This window comes from Lissotriton helveticus, chromosome 5_1, assembly GCF_964261635.1.
Source record: "Lissotriton helveticus chromosome 5_1, aLisHel1.1, whole genome shotgun sequence".
Lineage (NCBI taxonomy): Eukaryota > Metazoa > Chordata > Amphibia > Caudata > Salamandridae > Lissotriton > Lissotriton helveticus.
This window is the reverse complement of record NC_136065.1, coordinates 241,701,019-241,723,651: the sequence shown is the minus strand read 5'-3', so window position 1 is coordinate 241,723,651 and position 22,633 is coordinate 241,701,019. Positions and strand designations below refer to the sequence as shown.

At 47.8% G+C, this 22,633-nt stretch overlaps 1 protein-coding gene across 4 annotated transcripts in view; it reads left to right on the top strand.

Annotated features, from left to right (window-relative positions):
- The window catches only part of PNPLA7 (patatin like domain 7, lysophospholipase), a 1,524,034-nt gene that overhangs the window by 1,213,354 nt on the left and 288,047 nt on the right, over positions 1 to 22,633 (top strand). For all 4 annotated transcript variants that reach the window (XM_078642105.1, XM_078642108.1, XM_078642106.1 and 1 more), the window contains one exon: positions 15,994 to 16,063. In XM_078642105.1, the coding sequence (XP_078498231.1) occupies positions 15,994 to 16,063 (70 nt within the window). The remainder of the gene's footprint in view (positions 1 to 15,993; positions 16,064 to 22,633) is intronic.

Genomic DNA, 22,633 nt, shown 5'->3' with positions numbered 1-22,633 from the left:
ACGCAACGCCACTCAGCCACGCAACGCCACTCAGCCACGCAACGCCACTCAGCCACGCAACGCCACTCACCCACGCAACGCCACTCACCCACGCAACGCCACTCACTCACGCAACGCCACTCACCCACGCAACGCCACTCAGCCACGCAACGCCACTCACACACGCCACTCACACACGCAACGCCACGCACACATGCAACGCCACTCAGCCACGCACTGCCACTCTGCCACGCACTGCCACTCTGCCACGCAACGCCACTCAGCCACGCAACGCCACTCAGCCACGCAACGCCACTCACACGCAACGCCACTCACCCACGCAACGCCACTCACCCACGCAACGCCACTCACCCACGCAACGCCACTCTGGCACGCAATGCCACTCTGGCACGCAACGCCACTCACCCACGCAACGCCACTCACCCACGCAACGCCACTCACCCACACAACGCCACTCACCCACGCAACGCCACTCACCCACGCAACGCCACTCAGCCACGCAACGCCACTCAGCCACGCAACGCCACTCAGCCACGCAACGCCACTCACCCACGCAACGCCACTCACACACGCAACGCCACTCACACGCAACGCCACTCACCCACGCAACGCCACTCAGCCACGCAACGCCACTCAGCCACGCAACGCCACTCAGCCACGCAACGCCACTCACCCACGCAACGCCACTCACCCACGCAACGCCACTCACCCACGCAACGCCACTCACCCACGCAACGCCACTCACCCACGCAACGCCACTCACCCACGCAACGCCACTCACCCACGCAACGCCACTCAGCCACGCAACGCCACTCAGCCACGCAACGCCACTCAGCCACGCAACGCCACTCAGCCACGCAACGCCACTCACCCACGCAACGCCACTCACCCACGCAACGCCACTCACCCACGCAACGCCACTCACCCACGCAACGCCACTCAGCCACGCAACGCCACTCACACACGCCACTCACACACGCAACGACGCAGCAACAAACACGGAGGAATAACACACCTTTACCGCACGAACATTCACATCAATTTGGAAAAAGCCCCGTTGACGCATGTCAAATGCAACGCTACGTCACACAACGTAGAGCTGCGATTGGCTAAAAATTACGTAACGCTCATAATTACATCACCATCAATTAAAAAATAGAACGCTAACATCCCTTACGTAACAAACGTAAAGGGAATACATTGCGTAATACCCTTTACTAGAACAGAAAAAAAAAAACTTTTAATTACATACACTAAATAATTTTAGAAACGTATACACAAGCCAAGTGCGACCAAAAAACACGTACGGCAAAACGGAACACAATCCATGGCAACAAATACACCGAAATAGCAGCCATTGATAAAATAAAAATCAAATGCAAGAAGCCAGGCAGAAAGTACATGCGAGCAGAGAGACCTAATAAAATAATTACATTAGCTTTACAATAAGCAAATCAATAAACAAAAGTATAAAAGTCACAAAGACACGCTTCAATATTATGCAAATTAATTTGTCATTACCTGTCCATCGTAGCAGCTCATTCCCTGAAATAAAGAAAATATAAAAAAGAAAACACACAAAGAGAACATACACAGTGCATACATAAAACTTTTCACTACAACAATAAACAAACAAAAAAAAAAACTGTGCACGCACTACCAATCCTTCCGTTATGCCAGATCTCACAATCTTCCATCACACACGGAGCTGCTCCAGCACAGGCAACGGCAATGCAAGCTTCACTCAAACACGGAGCAGGTACAGCACAGGCAACAGCATTCCCTTACACATGGAACAGGTACAGCACCGAGAGCTGCAGTGCAATCTTCCCTCACACATACATCAGGTACAGCACAGCCGGCAGCAGTGCAAGCTTCCCTCACACACAGAGCAGGTACAGCACAGGCAGCAGCAGTGCAAGCTTCCCTCACACATAGATCAGGTACAGCACAGGCGGCAGCAGTGCAAGCTTCTCTTACACATGCAACAGGTACAGCACCGACAGCAGCAGTGCAAGCTTCCATCACACACGGAGCAGGTATAGCACAGGCAACGGCAATGCAAGCTTCACTCAAACACGGAGCAGGTACAGCACAGCCAACAGCAGTGCAAGCTTCCCTTACACATGGAACAGGTACAGCACCGACAGCAGCAGTGCAAGCTTCCCTCACACATACATCAGGTACAGCACAGGCAGCTGCACTGCAAGCTTCCATCACACACGGAGCAGGTATAGCACAGGCAACGGCAATGCAAGCTTCACTCAAACACGGAGCAGGTACAGCACAGGCAACAGCAGTGCAAGCTTCCCTTACACATGGAACAGGTACAGCACCGACAGCAGCAGTGCAAGCTTCCCTCACACATACATCAGGTACAGCACAGGCAGCTGCAGTGCAAGCTTCCATCACACACGGAGCAGGTACTGCACAGGCAACGGCAATGCAAGCTTCACTCAAACACGGAGCAGGTACAGCACAGCCAACAGCAGTGCAAGCTTCCCTTACACATGGAACAGGTACAGCACCGACAGCAGCAGTGCAAGCTTTCATCACACATACATCAGGTACAGCACAGGCGGCAACAGTGCAAGCTTCCCTCACACACGGAGCAGGTACAGCACAGCATACCCTCAGACCCTCACCCTCAACACCTCACCCTCACTAACTTCACCCTTATCACCTCACCCACAATTCCACACCCTCACTCACCCTCACCATCACTCACCCTCACTCACACTCAACACATCACCCTCATCTACACTCAACATCACCATCACTCACCCTCAACATCTCATCCTTAACACCTCACTCTTAACACCTCACTCACCCTCACTCATCCTCAACAAGTCACACTCACTCACCCTTAACACCTCACCCTCACCCTCAATACCATTCAACACCTCACCCTCACCTTCACTCAACATCACCCTCACTCACCCTCAACGACTCACCCTCAGTTACACACACTAACACTCAAAAACGCAACAGCACTCTGCCTCTCCATCATTCACACTCTATCCATCATTCACACACTATCCATCTTTCAGAAACTCTGCATCATTCACCCACTCACCATCATTCACCCAATCTCCATCATTCACCCAATCTCCATCATTCACCCAATCTACAGCATTCACCCAATCTACAGCATTCACCCAATAGACAGCATTCACCCAATAGACAGCATTCACCCAATCTGCAGCATTCACCCAATCTGCAGCATTCACCCAATCTGCAGCATTCACCCAATCTGCAGCATTCACCCAATCTGCAGCATTCACCCAATCTGCAGCATTCACCCAATCTGCAGCATTCACCCACTCTGCAGCATTCACCCACTCTGCAGCATTCACCCACTCTGCAGCATTCACCCACTCTGCAGCATTCACCCACTCTGCAGCATTCACCCACTCTGCAGCATTCACCCACTCTGCAGCATTCACCCACTCTGCAGCATACACCCACTCTGCAGCATTCACCCACTCTGCAGCATTCACCCACTCTGCAGCATTCACCCACTCTGCAGCATTCACCCACTCTGCAGCATTCACCCACTCTGCAATTTGAGGAATGTTAGGCCATTTTCTTACACATAAAGAAATTTCAGGACGGAAAACAAGGGGGTCGACGGAGTATAGCATCAGATACGTTAGACACAAAAAAAACTTAACATCATTGACCTAAAAGGATGCAAGGATGTTAATCAGTCTTCGGGCCAAAAAGTAAATTTAATTCGTACGATATTACAACAATATTACACAAAGGAAACAAATACAAATATGTGGCAGGAAGCGAGGACGAGGAGATACAAAGACACAAGTGAAACAGGCAACTTTTTCGCCGGGCAATAAACAAGCACTATTCATCCGGAGAATGGGACGGTTTAAAGACAGTAGTCAACAGTTACACAAAAAACCGGACGCATACAACAATAGCACTTCTTCTCACGGAATTCCGTCTAATATAAAGCAAATATGACGAAATAAACAAAAATTCAGAAACAATCAAATTTTTCAGAGGGAAATAAACAAGAACGATTCATCCGGAAAATGGGACGCATTGAATACAATAGTCGAGATTTACACAAAAAAAGAAACGCTTAACACAATAGCATTTATCCAGACGGAATTAGTTCAAATACAATAAAACATATTACGAACATAGAAAGAGTCAGTCACAAAAATCTAACGAAAAATACATTAGTTCACTGTACATGTCGTTCATACATTGCTAAAAATACTACAGTCAGCAAAGACACAAAGTTTCATTTCATACTTCAAGTACGTCAATAACAAATTATCCGACTACTTCAGCATCACACAAAAAAATAATAAAAAAACAACTTACATCAATATATTACAACACATTTACCACTTCGAAATGAAACAAACCCCTTTTGTATGTCAAATTACCAAAAAAAGGACATTAATACATTACATTACAGTTTAACAAAACATATGCATTACACATCGCCAATAAAAAACACTACTTTATGTTACATTACAAACATTTACAAATATTACGAGTGAATTAAATAAATTTAGCAAGTATTTAAATTTTACATAGTATATATACTACATTACATTACATTAAAATAAACTTAGGAATACATTCTTACCTGTCAAACGACGCAGCAACACCACCGGGACAAGAACACGCCTTCCGCGCACCAACATTCTCGATCAATGGGGAATTCAACGGTTGACGTATGCAAATCGGAACGCTACGTCAAAAACGTCGCGCTCCGATTGGCTAGAAAAATACGTAAACAAAAAACACACACAACTCAAAAATAAACTAGACCGCTAAACATAGCAGACGTCGACGTGACGCTATACGTCGGCCATTTTAAAAAAAAAATAAAAACGAGACTACACAAACATGTTACAAAACATACACATAGTTAGTACAATACATACACATTTAAAATTACATACTAATATACACATAAGACTGAAGTAATACAAAGGGGACACCTTTAGTTACAAACAACACATTACTTAATTATTATTAACATATACACACACTCTTAACATCACCCTCACACAACAAAACTATCACACTCTTTCACACACGCTCAGTAACGCTAAAACAACATCTCCCTCATACACCATCACACACCTTCAGCCTCACACACACATACTCACCCTCACACTAACACACTCACACACTCTCTTACTCAAATAACTTCACTCATCCTCCCCCCCCTCACACCCCCTAACACTCTACGCGATTGCAGCCTGGAATCCCTGATAAATTTTCTTGTATCCGTGGCTGGCATTCAGTCATCCCAACGTAAACTGGTGCATTTGTCTTTTCTTTGCTGAAAATAATTTTCTATACTTCTATTGCATGATTGATTGAAATACTTTATCGGACAATCGTTCACATTCTAGATAGGCAACTTGTACATCACACCCCTCGATGCATTTCGGGTTCGCGCCTTGTCCTTCCTCAAATGGTAAATACTTTTAGGGATGAAAAGGCGCCGGGTCCTGCTGCGTTGTTTTCATTTATATTTCAGACTCGTGCTGTCAATGTCTCAACTACGCTTAAACACACAGGACAAAAAATGACAGTTTATTAAATGTATAATTCTGTTTTTATCAGCTCTGAAGTAGCCTCCCTACCGAGCGAGTGCTATTTTATAACAATAAATACAACACATAAGCTCACAATTTTTTTTGTAAAATGTACCTATCGCATTTCATTCTTTTTCACATATAAGAAGATAATTGGGCTTTTCACGGGCAATCAGTAAGACGCTACCTGACACTCACTCACACTCACTCACACTCAATCACTCTCACCCTCACTCACCAGCAACACCTCACCCTCAACGCCTCACCCTCAAATCCTCACTCACCCTCACTCTCACTCATCCTCAATCACCCTCAACATCACACACTCACTCACCCTCACTCACCCTCAACACCTCACCCTCACTCACCCTCAACTCCTCACTCACCCTCATTCTCACTCATCCTCACTCAACCACCCTCAACTTCAATGACCCTCAACGCCTCACCCAACACCTCACCTTCACTCACCATCAACATCTCACCCTCACTCACCCACAAAACATCAGCCTCAACACCTCACCCTCAATCACTCACCCTCAACAATTCACCCACACTCACCCTCCCTCACCCTCAATTCCTCACCCACACCCTCAACACTTCACCCTAAACACGTCACTCATCCTCAACGCCTCCCCCTCACTCACCCTCACCCTCACTCACCCTCAACACCTCACCATCACTAACACTCAACACCTCACCCTCACTAACTCACACTCAATCACCCTCAACACCTCACCCTCAACACCTCACCCTCAACACCTCACCTTCAAAACCTCAACCTCAACAACTCACCCTCAACACCTCACCCTCACTCACTCTCACTCACCCTCACTCACCCTCACTCACACTCACTCACACTCAGTCACCCTCACTCACCCTCACTCACCCTCACTCACCCTCACCTCCTCATTCACCCTCACTCATCCTCACTCACCCTCAACACCTCACCCTCACCATCACCCACCCTCAACCCCTCATCCTAACTCGCAATAACCCTCCCTCACCCTCACCCTCACCCTCACTCACTCTCACTCTCACTCACCCTCAACACCTCACTCACCCTCAACACCTCACTCACACTCAACTCCTCACTCATCCCCACCCTCACTCACCCTCAACACCTCACCCTCACACAGTGCAATAGGTCTCGTAGGATTTTTAGTTACAGCTTTTACAATTGTTTATTGCTTTTTTGATTTGTAATTCTTTAGCATTGGCAAAAAAAAATAAAAATGCAAAAGATTTACAACAAAAAACCCATAAACAATTCTAAATGCACTAACTCTAATGCTGCGAGACCTATTGCATTTCCAATGCTTGTTCTTTATCCAATCACCATTTGTTTGCAAACATAAAACCATGCATAACTTTTTTGGTGCTCTTAAGACCTTATTCAGGAGTGTGGCCAAGATGGTAACCGAGTGATACGTGTTTCACAGTCTCTCCCGCAGGTCCCAGCATGGCATAGCAGAGACAAATAAGCATTGAAAATGCAATATGTCTCGCTTTTGATTAAGTTAAAGCCATTTGCTTTGCTAATGGTATTGTATAGCAAAGCAAATAGCTTTAACTTAATGAAAGGCGAGACCTAGTGTTAGTCAGTGTCAGTGTCAGTCAGTCAGTGTCAGTCAGTATCAGTCAATCAGTATCTGTCAGTCAGTCAGTCAGTGTCCGTGTCAGTCAGTCAATGTCACTCGGTGTCTGTCAGTCAGTGTCAGTCTGTCAGTGTCAGTCAGTCAATGTTAGTGAGTGTCAGTCAGTCAGTGGCATTCAGTGGCAGTCAGTCAGTCAGTGGCAGTCAGTCAGTCAGTGGCAGTCGTCAGTGAGTGTCAGTCAGAGTCAGTCAGTCAGAGTCAGTCAGTCAGAGTCAGTCAGAGTCAGTCAGTCAGAGTCAGTCAGTCAGAGTCAGTCAGTCAGAGTCAGTCAGTTAGTGTCAGTCAGTCAGTGTCAGTCAGTCATTTTCAGTCAGTCAGTGTCAGTCAGTCAGTTTGGTGTCAGTCAGTCAGTGTCAGCTACCTGGTTCTCTTGCTCTAACGCAGCTCTGCTGACCTGGTTCTCTGGCTCTAAAGCAGCTCTGCTGACCTGTTTCTCTGGCTCTACCGCAGCTCTGCTGACCTGGTTCTCTGGTTCTAAAGCAGCTCTGCTGACCTGGTTCTCTGGTTCTAAAGCAGCTCTGCTGACCTGGTTCTCTGGCTCTAGAGCAGCTCTGCTGACCTGGTTCTCTGGCTCTAGAGCAGCTGTGCTGACCTGGTTCTTAGGCTCTAGAGCAGCTCTTCTGACCCGGTTCTCTCCCTCTAAAGCAGCTCTGCTGACCTGGTTCTCTGGCTCTAAAGCAGCTCTGCTGACCTATTTCTCTGGCTCTAAAGCAGCTGCTGACCTGGTGCTCTCCCTCTAAAGCAGCTCTGCTGACATGGTTTCTCTGGCTCTACAGCAGCTGTGCTGACCTGGTTCTCTGGCTCTAGAGCAGCTCTGCTGACCTGGTTCTATGGTTCTAAAGCTGCTCCGCTGACCTGGTTCTCTCTTCTAAAGCTGCTCTTCTGACCTGGTTTCTCTGGCTCTACGGCAGCTCAGCTGACCTGGTTCTCTGGCTCTAAAGCAGCTCTGCTGACCTGGTTTTATGGCTCTAAAGCAGCTCTGATGACCTGTTTCTCTGGTTCTAAAGCAGCTCTGCTGACCTGGTTCTCTGGCTCTAAAGCAGCTCTGCTGACCTGGTTCTCTGGCTCTAGAGCAGCTCTGCTGACCTGGTTCTCTGGCTCTAAAGCAGCTCTGCTGACCTGGTTTTATGGCTCTAAAGCAGCTCTGATGACCTGTTTCTCTGGTTCTAAAGCAGCTCTGCTGACCTGGTTCTCTGGCTCTAAAGCAGCTCTGCTGACCTGGTTCTCTGGCTCTAGAGCAGCTCTGCTGACCTGGTTCTCTGGCTCTAGAGCAGCTGGGCTGATCTGGTTCTCTGGCTCTAAAGCAGCTCTGCTGACCTGGTTCTCTGGCTCTAGAGCAGCTCTGCTGACCTGGTTCTCTGGCTCTAGAGCAGCTGGGCTGATCTGGTTCTTAGGCTCTAGAGCAGCTCTTCTGACCCGGTTCTCTCCTTCTAAAGCAGCTCTGCTGACCTGGTTATCTGTCTCTAAAGACGCTCTGCTGACCTGGTTATCTGTCTCTAAAGCAGCTCTGCTGACTTGGTTCTATGGCTCTAAAGCAGCTCTGCTGACCTGGTTTCTCTGGCTCCTGCAGCAGCTCTGCTGACCTGGTTCTCTGCCTCTTGATGCACTGCGAGTATGTGTGTACATCAGGGGGGTCTCATCTCATCCAATCTTTAAATACAGCACTGGGCTGCTGCCCGACAGAGGGTCCCGATAATTTACACAAAGGCTGAGTACCCTCTAGGCGCCTCTGTTCCCGCAGCCCTGCTTCCGTGTGTACAAGCGCAGAGTCACAACAGACGCACATGCGGGGTGCACAAAAGGCACGTGTGTTCATTCTGTGGTGTGTCTTGATCACCGCTAAGTGGTGAGTGTCCCATTGGGGATCATTGCATCCTTGCCGTGCTAGATCTATGATGACGCTGCACTCCCTATGTGACGAGAGCACACTTTTCTTCCAAGGCCTGGCTAGCTACCCCGAAGACCACTGGGTTCATGTCCACAAACCATAACATGTATTGCAAATATACATTGTATCCTTAACTAGGACCATTCAAACATACCTCGGTAGTCCAACCGCCCCACACAAAATATATACTTGTCAGCTCATCATAATGCGTAAATGAATGCATGAATAGATTGCTTTAAAAAGCTAAACACCAGAGAGATAAGGTGCGTTGATGATGCAGGAGAATTCAACATTTTGCAAGGGTGAGGGGCTGAAGCAGGTGAGGGTGTCAGCGGCCATTAGAAGCGTGTGGACGGCGCTGCAAATAAGAAAAAAAAAGTGCTTTGAGTCCTTTAAAGGAAAGAGTGTGAATCTGCCCGTAAAGTATCCAATCCCGGTGGGCGTGCCTCTCCACTACCTGGATGTTCAACGTTTCCCGTGCGTACAGACCAGTGCGCTTTCTTCTTTTCCAGGTCCCCGGTTGAGTCTGTGACGCACCCGTCCAGATTCAGTGACCGTACGTACAGCAGGGGACTTAGGTGGCTGACATTCGATTATTTTCCGCCACCCCGAACCCTGACCCTTGACAAGCATTATCAGCCCTGATGAGTCACATCCCCGTCATGGTGTGACGAAACACGTGTCGGCTGGATATTATTATTTGTACTGACCTATAAACCTTCTTCACAATCATAACCACTATGTTTGAACTTCATTTCTACCTCAAGAGATTTTTGTTACTACCAATCGAGTCCTGACTCCAGGGCTACTTACTGGATGCGTGTGCACAGGACTTGCTTCTTTTCGTGCCTAAAAGGAGACAGAGTGGCAACATGGAATGATTAGCATGCCTTCAGTGCAATCATTGCACTGCCTTTGGCATAATTCATGACGCCAAACGACGCGCACAAATGAAAGCTGAGGGCAGAGCTGGGACGAGGCTAGTGGAATCATATAGTTTCCAAGAAGTCTCGTATGACGAGTGCAGCGCATGCGCTGCTGACATCAGGCCAAGACCGAAAAACGGGGACGGCGGAGCTATGTCAGTAACATGGGTGGTCCCACCCGAGCTTGGCAACCCTGAAGCGCAGCCTGAGGCCAGAGTGAGGCAGACACAGTTTGGGCCGAGGCTAGGAGGCCTGGCTGAGAAGAGCTCCCTGGGAGCGGTGCCCCGAGGCTGACTGGGCTGCGCGCCCTCGCGGAGCTTGAGCGGCGGACAGTAGCATTTGCTGGCGTCCTAGTGCCCTGTTGTTGAAGGTGTCTCCCTGCCGAAGTAGCACGGCTCAGAGGATGGTTGGCTGGGCCAGGCGGCTGGTCTGTGAGTGGCTTCAGATTGCGGAGGCCTAGCCGAAGGAGAGAAGTGGCGGTGGGCCCGGAGGCAGGTAGAGATCACAGGGAGGCCCCTCGATGCAGGCGGGCTGAGGAGAGAGCTTGCGGAGGGCCTGGACTGTGAGGGGCCCTGTGGTGTGTTTCACCTACCGCCAGCCTTCTCATCCATGTAGAATACCTAAGTCCTGGATCTCGCCTCTGTTTTTGATATTGTGTTATTTTGACATGTATATGTACTGTACAAGGTTAAAAGAAAACTTATATAAATGTATAATGAAAATATACTGCTCTTCATGGACACAATAATGTTGCACAATGTTTGATATTTTTAATAATATAAATTATTCAACAAGGTTTAACTTTCGATAAATGGAATACAAAATAAGACATCTTTTCTTATATCAAAATATACAAGTGTTATGTTGAATATTGGTAAGCATGGCAGATTTATCTGTATAATGTAATTATTGTTTGGCCCGTATATATCTTTAATTGTGCACACTTGCCTAGGTTATTTCCCCATTGAGGGCCCACTTGGTGTACATCAGCGTTTTTAGGGGAGGCCGGTTGGACAGTTGATCATGCGGGGACCTTCCGGTGGGGGCCCCCGCTCCGGTCTGGAACTGCAAGGAGCACAGTGGTAAATCGGGGGCAGAGTACCCGTCTCCCAGAGAGATGGTACGCACTTGACTGAATTTTCAGGGGTGATTGGTGTAGCGCTGTAAGCTCCTTCGCCTTCTTGCGTCAGGCCCGGCGGGGTGGGCTAGATGGCGTCTTCGTGTGAAAAGAAAGGTGGCACCCTTAAAGATATGTTTGTGAAGCCCGCAGGCAACAAGAGGGAGAGAAGCGGATGGCAGCTAACAGAGCGACCTCGCCATCCGGGGAGGAGTTGAAGGCCCTGGTCACACGTTCCTATATGGAGACTTTGTACTCCTCCTTGAAAAATGACCAACTGGCAGTCAAGAGAGACTTAGAGTGAATTGCAGGCAATGCAGAAGGCGGTAACTGACATTGATGATAGAGTGAATGCCCTGGAGGGCCATGAGACCTCCAAGGATGAGGAAATACAGCAACTGCAGCAAGAGATCGTTCATCTCACAGATCAGCAACTGGATCTGCCGGCCCATGCGGGAGACCTCGAAAACGGCTCAAGGTGGAATAATATCTGCATACAGAGGCCCTATGGGAGGCAAAGGAGGACGATATTGAAGCCTAAGTGGCAGCACTGTTTGCGCATATATTAGAGGACACGCTGGCATCCGAGATCCGCCTGGACAGGACCCACAGAGTGGGTTGCGGGAGTGCTGGAGTTTCCCAGCCTGTGGACATTCTGAATTGTCTGCACAGCTTCTCTTTGAAAGAACGGATCCTCCGGGTGGCCTGAGCATCACTGCCTATTACATTCTGGGCATACCCTGCATCTGTTTCAGGACCTCGCGGCCTCTACTCTTCAGACGCGACGGGATTTCCACCCTGTTACAGCTTTTCTGCAGGACAAGAAGGTCCCCTACACTTGGGGCAACCCTTTCAGATTGATATTCTGCTGGCAGGACCAACCCTATCAATTCCGCTCCCTGGCTGAGGCTTGCCAAGTGCTGCAGATCGAGGCGCAAGAGGTGGAGAAGAGAGGTTGCAAAGCAGATGGGCAGAGAGGTGGAGGCGGGTCCCTGCCGAATGTGGGGGATGCAGGCCAGACTCTTGCGGTTATTGCGTCAGAGGGGAATGCTCTGCTGGAAAAGCTTTCAGAGGACTCTACAGCCAAGGATACCGCCTTAGGATAAGCAAATCGATTTTTGGGGCTGACGCGGGGAGTTGCTGGGGGTCGGGCGGAGGTGGGAGACCGAATGAGAACTGGAGGAAATGGAAACAGTCACCTACTGTGTTATTTCGGGTGGACTAGGGTTGGCTTTTTCTGCCCGTTCCTTGTTGCAGGAACACTGGTTGTTTACTATTTTTGTTGTGGGTTTGTTTTGGGGTGCTCATCACAAAGTCACATGGTAGGTAGCTTTTCATGCATGGGTCTGAAGGGGCAACACTGTGGTCGGTGGGTGGGGGAGGATAGGAGGAGTTGGGAGCTGGTTATTTGGGTGAGCGCTGTCTCCTATAGCATCAATAGGGAAGAGTTTGAGGGTTTTCACCCTCAATGTTAAAGGGCTTAATGATCTGGTTAAAAGGCGGGCTATCCTCTCTTACCTAGAACACTCTCAAGCCAACATTTTCTTATTACAGAAGACACATCTTAAGGCCAGGGAATGGCACAATCTCAAATCTAGAGCTTTTGCCCAGCTGTTTTTCTCTTCTTTACTGCATGAGGCAGCTGGGGTAGCGCTGCTTTTTCTCACACTCTTTCCGAGGAAGGGTAGGGATAAACATAGCTGAAATTAAAGGTCACTTTCTGGGGTATTGAATTCATTTTGGACCTCACTCTCTGATCTTAGGCTGTGTGTATACTCCCAATGAGGATCAGGAACAGTTTGTACACAGAGTGGTTGCAGATATAATGACAACACAAGATAGATGGGTGGTCCTTGGGGGAACGGGAATCTCAATCTGGTATTTCACTAGTTGGATCGCTCAACACAGAGGCAGAGGGCGACGGGAGCCATCACCACAGAGGGCCCTCTGGTTGCAGGAGATGGGGCTGTGGAATCTCTGGCGTGACAAACACCCAGCAACATGGGACTACACCTCTTACTCCCGTGCACATAAATCATATGCTAGACTCAACCATTTCTTAGACTGCCTGGAGGTACAGGCGACTACCTCAGTAGAGATAGAGCCCTGTTGCCTGTCTGAAAACACTGCGGTCCTGGTATACCTCTCCCTTCCACGTAGCGATACCACCACCCGCACTTGGCAGTCGCTCAAAACGCTTCTCCGCAGGCCCCAAGTAGTTAGACAGATAGAAAATGTGTTAGGGGAGTACCTGGGGGTCAATGATACCCCAGATACGCCATTCTTAATGGTTTGGGACGCTATGAAAGGGTTACTAAAGGGAGAATTCATCGCCATCCCTGCAGCAGACAATAAAATGAGGTAGGATAAGTGCACATAACTACAACAGCAGCTACGGTAGCTTGATCGTAAACATCACCCAACGGGCGCCTGGAGTGTGGAGGCAACTGGAGTCCTCTAGAAAACAGCTCGCTGGGTTAGATCTAGATAGCACCGAGCATTCGATCTTATGTCTCAAACATTCCTTCTATATGGGTGGGGGAATACATGCGGGAGATTTCTAGCAAATAAACTCAAGGGGCAGTGACAGGCCACCTCAGTAGATCCTTTGTTGACGGAAGTGGGGGTGTTGGTTGCGGGAGAAAAACAGATAGCGGTGAGATTCGTGTCCTTCTAAAGCGACCTTTACTCAGCGCTGAATCTTCCCACCCTGGCATCTGGCTTATTTGGGAGGAGCCAAGGTGACTTGCTTAATGGATGAGCAGGCAGCGAGCTTGGATAGTCCGATCAGGATAGAAGATTTAATCTCTGCAATCTCGAGGCTGAAGCCCCATAAATTGCCTGGCCTGGACGGCTTCCTGGTGACTTTTTATAAAACCTTTTGCACATTCTGTGGCCCCTCTCCTCACCAGAGTCTTTAACTCCACCACGAGCTCAACTGCACCTCCCCCCTTGATTACGGAGGCCTCCATAGCAGTTATAGCCCATCGACCCATCTCCCTCCTAAATGTAGATGCAAAGCTGCTCACAGGATTTTTTGCGGCCCGCCTCGTACCCTTAATGTCTGGGCTGGGGATCCCGACCAGGCAGGGTTTATTCCCAACAGACACTGCGCGGACAACACCAAACTGATTCTACCCCCTATAGACAAGCCCACATGCTCTGACTATGAGGTCATGCTGTTTTCAATTGATACAGAGAAAGCGTTTGATTGCGTTCACTAGCATTAATTGGCAGAGACGTCACATTTTGGCCTGGGTGAGCGGTTTCGAGCTTGGGTACTTAGTGGTTACGGGGCGCCGATGGCTTCCTTTAGTGTTAATGGTAGAAGCTCTGATCACTTCCCTATCTGACGGGGCTGGTGGCAGGGGTGCTCCTTGTTGCCCTTGTTATTTGCACTCTACATGGAGCTGTTCGCCCAAAGGGTCAGGGATAGCCCGAAGGTTACATGGGTGTGTTTTTGGGGGAGAGTAGCATCTCATCACACTCTACACAGACAATGTTATTGTTTCCCTGGATGGCCCCAGTGAGGCACTCCTGAGCTTCTTGGAGTAGGTGTGGCTATTCGGTGCAGCTTCTGGACTTCATATAAATCTTTCCAAATCACAGGCAGTTGACCTAACAGTCTCACCCGCCACCAGTGATTACTTGACCCAGACACTCTTGTATTAATATGCTCAGAAATTCATCTCTTATTTGGGCATTCAGCTAGGCCCGACTATTTCTGGAGTGGTCACTCTTAACTGCCGCGACCTGATAGGGAGGGTGAAGGTGGATCTGGCACATTGGCAGCTGTGCCCCCTTTGAGGCAGATTGCCGCTCTTAAGATGATGATGCTACCTAGGATTTTATACTTGTTCCAGGCGCTCGCTTTACAGCCCCCAGCGGGGATGCTTCAGACCTTACAGGGCTCTTTACAGAACTTAGTCTGGGCAGTCGCCATGCGATCCAGTATGAGGCGTGAGCGTAGCTGGTGCACACCATTGGTGGGCTGCCAAGGAGTCCCATGCCGTCTCTGTTACTTTCAGCTTCTCAGCTTAGATACTTGGTCAAATGGTCTGACCCTAAGTCTGAAAAGGTATGGATATTTATGGACAGGGCATTAGCGGGAACAGCTATGGAAGACTCCATTTCTGGGCCTCAAGCTTCGCCCGCGAATCTCTACATGTCTTTGATCGCCGCACCCACCTTGAAGGTCTGGGACAGCGGGTTTATGGTCTTTCAACCCCCTCCCCCCCCACCCTGGCTACCTCCGTAGTTGATGTAGCAGGACTTCAGATCATGGTTACGATGGTGCCTCCACCCATTTTTAAATACAAGCCTTCATACCACAAACACACTGACGTTACACTGTACCTGTTCATATACATGAAGACATAATCTCATAATAGCAAAGTTGTAACACATTGTAAATACATTGTTAATTTCACAATGCTTGAGGGTTTTACTGCTTTGGTTCTTGATATACTTTGAATTGAAACCATGCGTCATGTTCAGTAAAGTAAAGTTGAGAAATCTACAAATGTGAGTAAACTACACTGCTTCTACTATAATGCATTGCAGAGAGACGTGTGTGTGTGTGTGTGTGTGTGCGTGCGTGTGTGTGTGTGTGTGTGTGTTAGTTATTTAGTTAGTTAGTTAGTTACACACCTGTCCCTGTTGGAGATTTGCAGACCTGACTCACTTTTAATCCTCTGCTTACGTCTTGCAGTGCAAATAAACTGTGGGTTTAGTAGGCTATATGCCCTGTGCCTACATTCAGAAATACATTGCAGGGAGAACCTACTGTCCAGTACCTAATTCTTGGTTATGCTTCCTTCAGGACCTCTGGATTCCATATTTCTGTATCACTACGGACATCACCGCTTCAGCAATGAGGATTCATCGAGATGGTAAGTAAATCAAAGTAACCTTCTGCACTCTCTCTCAGATAGTTGTACAAAATCTCTCATTCAATCCATGTAATTTATGCAAAATGTGTAATGAGATTTCATAAACGACAATGATTACCCAGGTTTTAGTTTTTGGGAAAAGTGAAAATAACCAAAGATTGGTCAACTTCGTAGAAAAAGAACATGGTGACCTACAGTGTTAAGGCAATGTGATTAATGAGTAGGCACTTCGTAAATGTTCATGCCCATGGGTAGCCTGGCACTAAGGAAAAAAAATAGGAGCACATGCTTTAGCAGGGCATTAATGCAAACATTGACAAAGCCAATCGGTCACGCCTATGCAAGAGCAATAGGCTTTGCCAATGTGTTTTAGCTATGTTGTACACCAACGTGGGTGGCTACTGTTCAGCAAGGCTAAAGGTTAGTGTCATACCAGAGAGTGGCATGGAGTGTCGTAGAGTGGAATGGCGAAGAGTGGAGTAGAGTACTGTAGAGTTGAGTGGCAGAGAGTGTTGTATATAGGAAGGGCATAGTGTTGAGTCATTGAGAGTGGCGTACACTGGAGCAGCATATAGTAGAGTGGCCTGGTGTAGAGTGCATTGACAAGGAGTATTGCAGATTGCAGTGGCATTGAGTGCAGTGCGATTAAATTCAGTGGTGTACAATGCAGCGTTGTATTAACGCAGTGGCGTAGAGTGCAGTGTGGAGTTGACCAGAGTAGAGTGCAGTGGTGGAGTAGAGTGGAGTGGCATAAAGTTGAGTAATTCAGAGGGCAGTGTCTCAAAGTAGAGTTGCATAGAGTGCAGTGGCTTAGAGTGCAGAGTTGAGTGGTCTAGAGTGCAGTGGACATAGTAGAGTTGGATACAGTGGTGCAGAGTAGAGTATAGTGCCATAGAGTTCATTGGGTTAAAGTGGAATAGTGCAGAGTAGAGTGACGTAGAGTTCAGTGGCGGAAAGTGTGCATTGTTGCAGAGTTGAGTGTCAGTGCAGTGGTGTAGAGAGGCTTAGAGAGCAGTGGCGTAGAGTACAGAGGCAGAGTGTCGTTCATGTAGAGTAGAGTGGCGAAGAGTGGAGTGGCATGGAGTGAAGTAGTGTGATGTAGAGTCCAGTGGCGTAAAGTAGAATGTTTAAGAGTAAAGTGAAGTGGTGCAGGGTAGAGTGCAGTTGCGTAAAGTGGCACAGAGTGTAATGGTGTAGAGTAAAGTGGTGTAGAGTGCTGTAATGCAGAGTAAATTAGAGTGGCATACAGTGGACTGGCGTAGAGTGTAGGGGCATAGAGTTCAGTGATACTGAGTAAAGTGCAGTAGATTGGTGTGGCCTAGACTGGAGAGGTGTAGAGTGCCGGGGTTTAGAGTAGAGTGGCGAAGAGTGCATTGGCATAGAGTAGAGTGGAGTGGAGTGGTGCAGAGTGCAGTGGTGTGGAGTGGAGTGGAGTGGAGTGGCATAGAGTGGAGAAAACGTTACCTTGAACTTGTTAGCCTTCTCCCCTCCTGTATACCACGACATAAGGTACTGAGGGTATGATTAAGGCCACTGAACCCTGATGGCCTGGCAGTGACCTGCTGCAGAGACACTTTTCGCCTTTTAAAACATGAACTCTTGCCTTTTCTGTAGGAAAAAAACATTTTATATGTTCATTTTGTCATGAGCTGCTTGAAGACTGGGAGACATCTAGCAATGCCTTTGAATGACTTAAAGCGAACGAGTTGGATAAAATGCATGACATTCTCTGTGTTTTTATGTTTTGTAGGGGACAGCGGCGTATGTCCCTGTTGCCCAGAATGTATCATTTTGCTTCACAGATGTCCCTGTCTACATCTATTTCTTATTAAAAATACATTCTAGAATTGTTGGAAGGCATCTTTTTCTGTTGTTGGGAAGTGTGCAGGGGATGGGGGAACGTGTACACCGGGCTATTTATGGTCGCTCTTTCAACTTTCTGTTTAGACCCCATATTGTACCATCCCAGCAGCCGGAGACCATGTCTCAGTAGACCACTGTGAGGATGCGTTTTCGCATTGCCTTCTCTAACACTGAGGACTATCCCTCTATTTTTACTTGTTTGCAGGAAGTTAAAGCCGTGCTCCTGTTTACGTTCCCGAGTTCTACATCCAACATAAAGAACCAACTTTTATTATTACCCTATTACCGCATACTCATTTAGACCATGGCTCATGCAGACCTGGCTTCTAATCCTGAATTCAGCATGTCCTGTGGTAATGGTCAAACCGCTGTATGTCGAATGTGTAATGTATAACAGCCGTATTGTAAAAGGTAACAGTGCAGTGTCCAGTGATGTCCCAGTCACATGCACCCTACCAGCTTCTCGTCACATCCTGGTCTTCATCCTCTGGCTTTAATCAGACTCTTGTTACAGCAAACAAATGATGGACGGTATGCTGGCAATGCAAACATTCTCCCCCAGTCAAAAGATCTGGGTCAAATCCATCGTTCTTTTGCCCACTACGCCACCCCATATTGGGCCCACCCAAATGCAAATCAGTCTTGACCCTGTGCCCCATGGGAACAGTCCAGACCGAACTGCCATGCACAGGGTCAAGACTGATTTGCATATGGCTGGGTCCAAACTGGAATGGCATGGTGAGCAAAAAAACGATGGATTTAGGCTCAGATCTCTGAACTGGGATGAATGTATGACATTGTTCTGCATTCTGTCCATCAAGTGTTCTTTTTGCATTAATCAGACTCCTGGCACAGAGTACTTTTCTGTGTGCATCACCTCAAGCGTGAGATGTGTGTACTGACACAAATGTGTTCTTGGTAAAGCCCTTCACTGCTTTTTGTAGTACAGGTTCCCTCATAAAATGAAAAATAAGAGAGAGACATGTGCAGAAACGCTCTCTCAATCTCCCACTGTCTCTGCAGCAAGTGTATTAACTCACCAAACTAACTTACTGACCTAGGAACATGTGGCCTTGTTGAACACTCATCCTTTCAGCAGATACGGACTACAACAGGACCCACAGCTACCACTACACCATTAACAACAGATGTCACTATAGCAGCAACCCCAGCGACAGCAGTGACCACAGCTGCCACAATGTTAGGAACAACAACAGCTTCAAGTATAACAGAAACAACAGCAGCAAAATTCACTACTGACCCTGTGGCAGAGAGAGAAAGCTCTATTACGACAGTGACTACAGCATAGCGCCAACAATGGCGACAGTTTCTACCATGACAGGAATAAGAGCAGTGGTTAGTAAGCCAGAGACTTGAGCATTTACCACAGTTTTAACCACTGCAGGTGAAACTGCAATAACAACTGGACCACCGCATCCATAACTGCCTCCATAGCAGGGACAGCAACTGCAACAGGGGCCAGCAAGGGATTGAAAAGACATGTCATTCAGCTGCAACCACACCAATGCAAAACAGCTGCCTGCCACATCAGGAACCTAGGAATGAGCAACAGCTGCAGTAACCACAGCAGAAGCAACTACAACACCAAATGCGCACAGCCTATTTGTGTCTTGTCTCTAGTCAGCCTGCCTCATTCCACATCACCTACATTTGTGTACCTTTTTTTATTCACCGAGCATGCAGTGCCATGCAGCAGGTAATTCAGTGGCACAGCACAAACAGTCTGTGCAGAATATATGGATACAGGTGTTAGCATGCAATAGCACATTAAAGCCAGGCCTATTGGATTTTCCAATGGTTGTTTACCAGAAGTGGCTATTATTAAAGGCATGTGGAGACTGTCCGGTTTGGGAGTTGTGACATTTTCCAATGGGTCAGCACCATTAAAGTAGAGCCATGGCTGAGTTGGTGTCCGAATATAACCAAAGGTTGAATAATCGGGGACGTAAGAGAGAATTTCTTCTACGTAGGATTCAATCTCCGTAGGTTAATGCTAAGCACACAAAAGATATCCTACTTTCTATAGTAATGGGCTTATACACCTAAACCATAACTGAGCTCATGAAAGAGACCCTAGAGGGGCAGCCTTGATTTCTATTTTTTAAGACCTTCACCCACTCTTCATTGTATGTTTCATCATTGGGTCTCATCCTGATCCCTATGAACCAGGATGGACTCAAGCATATTCCAGGTAGCAAATTAAAGAGTTTCCTTCCAAGCTCTTCTATACAATAAAAATACCCTAGAAACTCTCAGGTATTCCTTTAAGATGGGGAGTCCGTAGTGTGCTTAAAAATAGTCACAGGTCTTGTATACAAAACCACTGGCGCATGTGACGGCTCATGGTCATATCTCCCGTGACTTCCCATTGACTCGGGGCACGCGTCAAGGCTGCCCGCTACCGCCGTTACTCTTTGCCCTAGTCTTAGAGCCGTTAGCAGCCTGGATCAGATGGGAACCAATGATCCGGGGTATTAGGTGGACGGAAGGGTGGGAAGATTGCATCTCATTGTACGCGGACAATCTACTATTATACCTGGCCTACCCTAGACGGTCCATTTTGGTACTCCTAAATATTTTTAACCTCTGTGGTCGGGCATCGGGATACACCATAAATTGGTCCAAGTCGATATTGTTCGTGCTCTATGGCCCACCACCTCAACTTTCACGGGACTGTCCGCTACAGATTGTGGCGGAGACCTTTAAATACCTGGGCATTTATATCACCGCGGACCGGGCAAATTTGAAAAAAAAACATCTCATGCCCCCCCCGGAGCGTTTGAAAAGAGATGCGATTCATTGGAGTGCCCTGCCATTGACTCTGCTGGGGAAAGCTGCTCTTTTTAAAATGATGGCGCTCCCCAGATTCCTGTATGTTCTTGAAAATTCCCCGTTTCCTGTGCCACCTGCCTACTTCAGGAAGATAGCAGCTCAGGTCTCCAGGCTGTTATGGGGGAATAAACCTGCACGCATAGCACAGCGCAAATTGGTAATGGGGTGGTACGATGGCGGCATAGCACTCCCAGACATACAGTTATACTATTGGGCGGCCCAGTTGAAGGTAATTAACCAATGGATACACGCTCCGCAGATGGACCCCTCATTCAAGGCAGATAGGCACGGACTGGGGGTTGAGGGCATGATGTCTGCACTTTATAACAAAAAACGAGCCCCAGCTATTATCGGTCCCACAAGACAGACGGTCACCATATGGCATGAGGCACACACTAAATTAGGCTGGAGGGGAACAATAATCCAACTTACCCCACTGTGGGACACACAACGACTGGGCAGTCTTAAGAATTGCAAGGGGTTTGCTAAGTGGGACGCAATTGGTATCTCCACGGTGGGTGACATGTGGCATAAAGGGGAGGTGATTACATTTGAGCGTCTTCAATCGCAGTATGACCTGGCGCCCTCTGAAATCTTCAGATACATGCAGATAAAACATGCGCTGCAGGCGGTCCTACCATCCGGCACTGAGGTCCCAGAGGCCACCCCCCTAGAGGGCAGGCTGCTGACGGACTGCGTGCATAAGCGTGCGACCTCCCTTACCTACCAAAAATTAGTAAACAATCTACCTGACCCACACGTGGCACTCAGAGACCGGTGGTCCCGGGACATGGGCTACTTCGAGGATTTCGAGTGGCAGGAGGCCCTGGCATCCCCGCAGGAAATGGGAATACCCTCGAGACTCAAGCTTGTACAGCTCAAAATTCTGCACAGAATATACTATACTAGGCACACCCTTCATAAAATAGGGAAGATATCGCACCCATACTGCCTGCAACCCTGTGGGGAGGAGGGCACGTTCTACCACACTGTGTGGCAATGTCCAAAGATCATGGGATACTGGATGAAAGTCATGAGGACCGTATCACAAGCGGTTGAGGTTTCGTTAACACCAGAGCCCAGGAGATGTTTACTAAATGTGTGGGAGCCGAATGATCTCACTCGCCAGGCACAGGTGTGGGTCACACTAGGTATAATGGTAGCGAAGCCCAATATTGCACAAAAATGGGGAGCGGAAGAACTGCCAACACTCTCAGCATGGTGCGGGGATTTGGATACGGCTATGGTAACCAAGAAGACAGTGTTTATTAACCGGGGGTGTCCTCAAAAGTGGGGCAGGATCTGGGGGGCATGGAATACATTTAGGGGATACATCTGTGAACCTCCACAGGCACAGGTGGAGAGGGATTCTGAAGATGGAAGTGACGGGGAATTGTAATTTTACTAACTGGAATACTGCCACAACGAATGAGCTATACGACATCAATATGCCGATTGCTAAGAGCCTACTAATGTCTGGATATATTGCTTATACTTACTGTCTGATTGTCTTGTGCCTTGATTATACTTACAATAAAAAGAATTAAAAAAAAAATAGTCACAGGTTATACAAGGGAATGAATCACCCTGCATTTTATTTATGGTATTTATATGTTTAATCTTTTTTGATTGGCCACTTGGTGACATTGGCTTTCTCCAGGACTATGATTCGTGCCCCAGGACGTACAACTTATAGAACAAAATATTCATGATGTTCACTTTCCCTCTAATTTTTGAGAATGTGTCTTGATCCAGTAAAGAGTGCTATATATGAATCTTCTGGGTTCACATTAATTTCATAACTCAACATCCACTTTTTATTGTCGATTTGAAACTAAGAGTGGGCTTTAACAG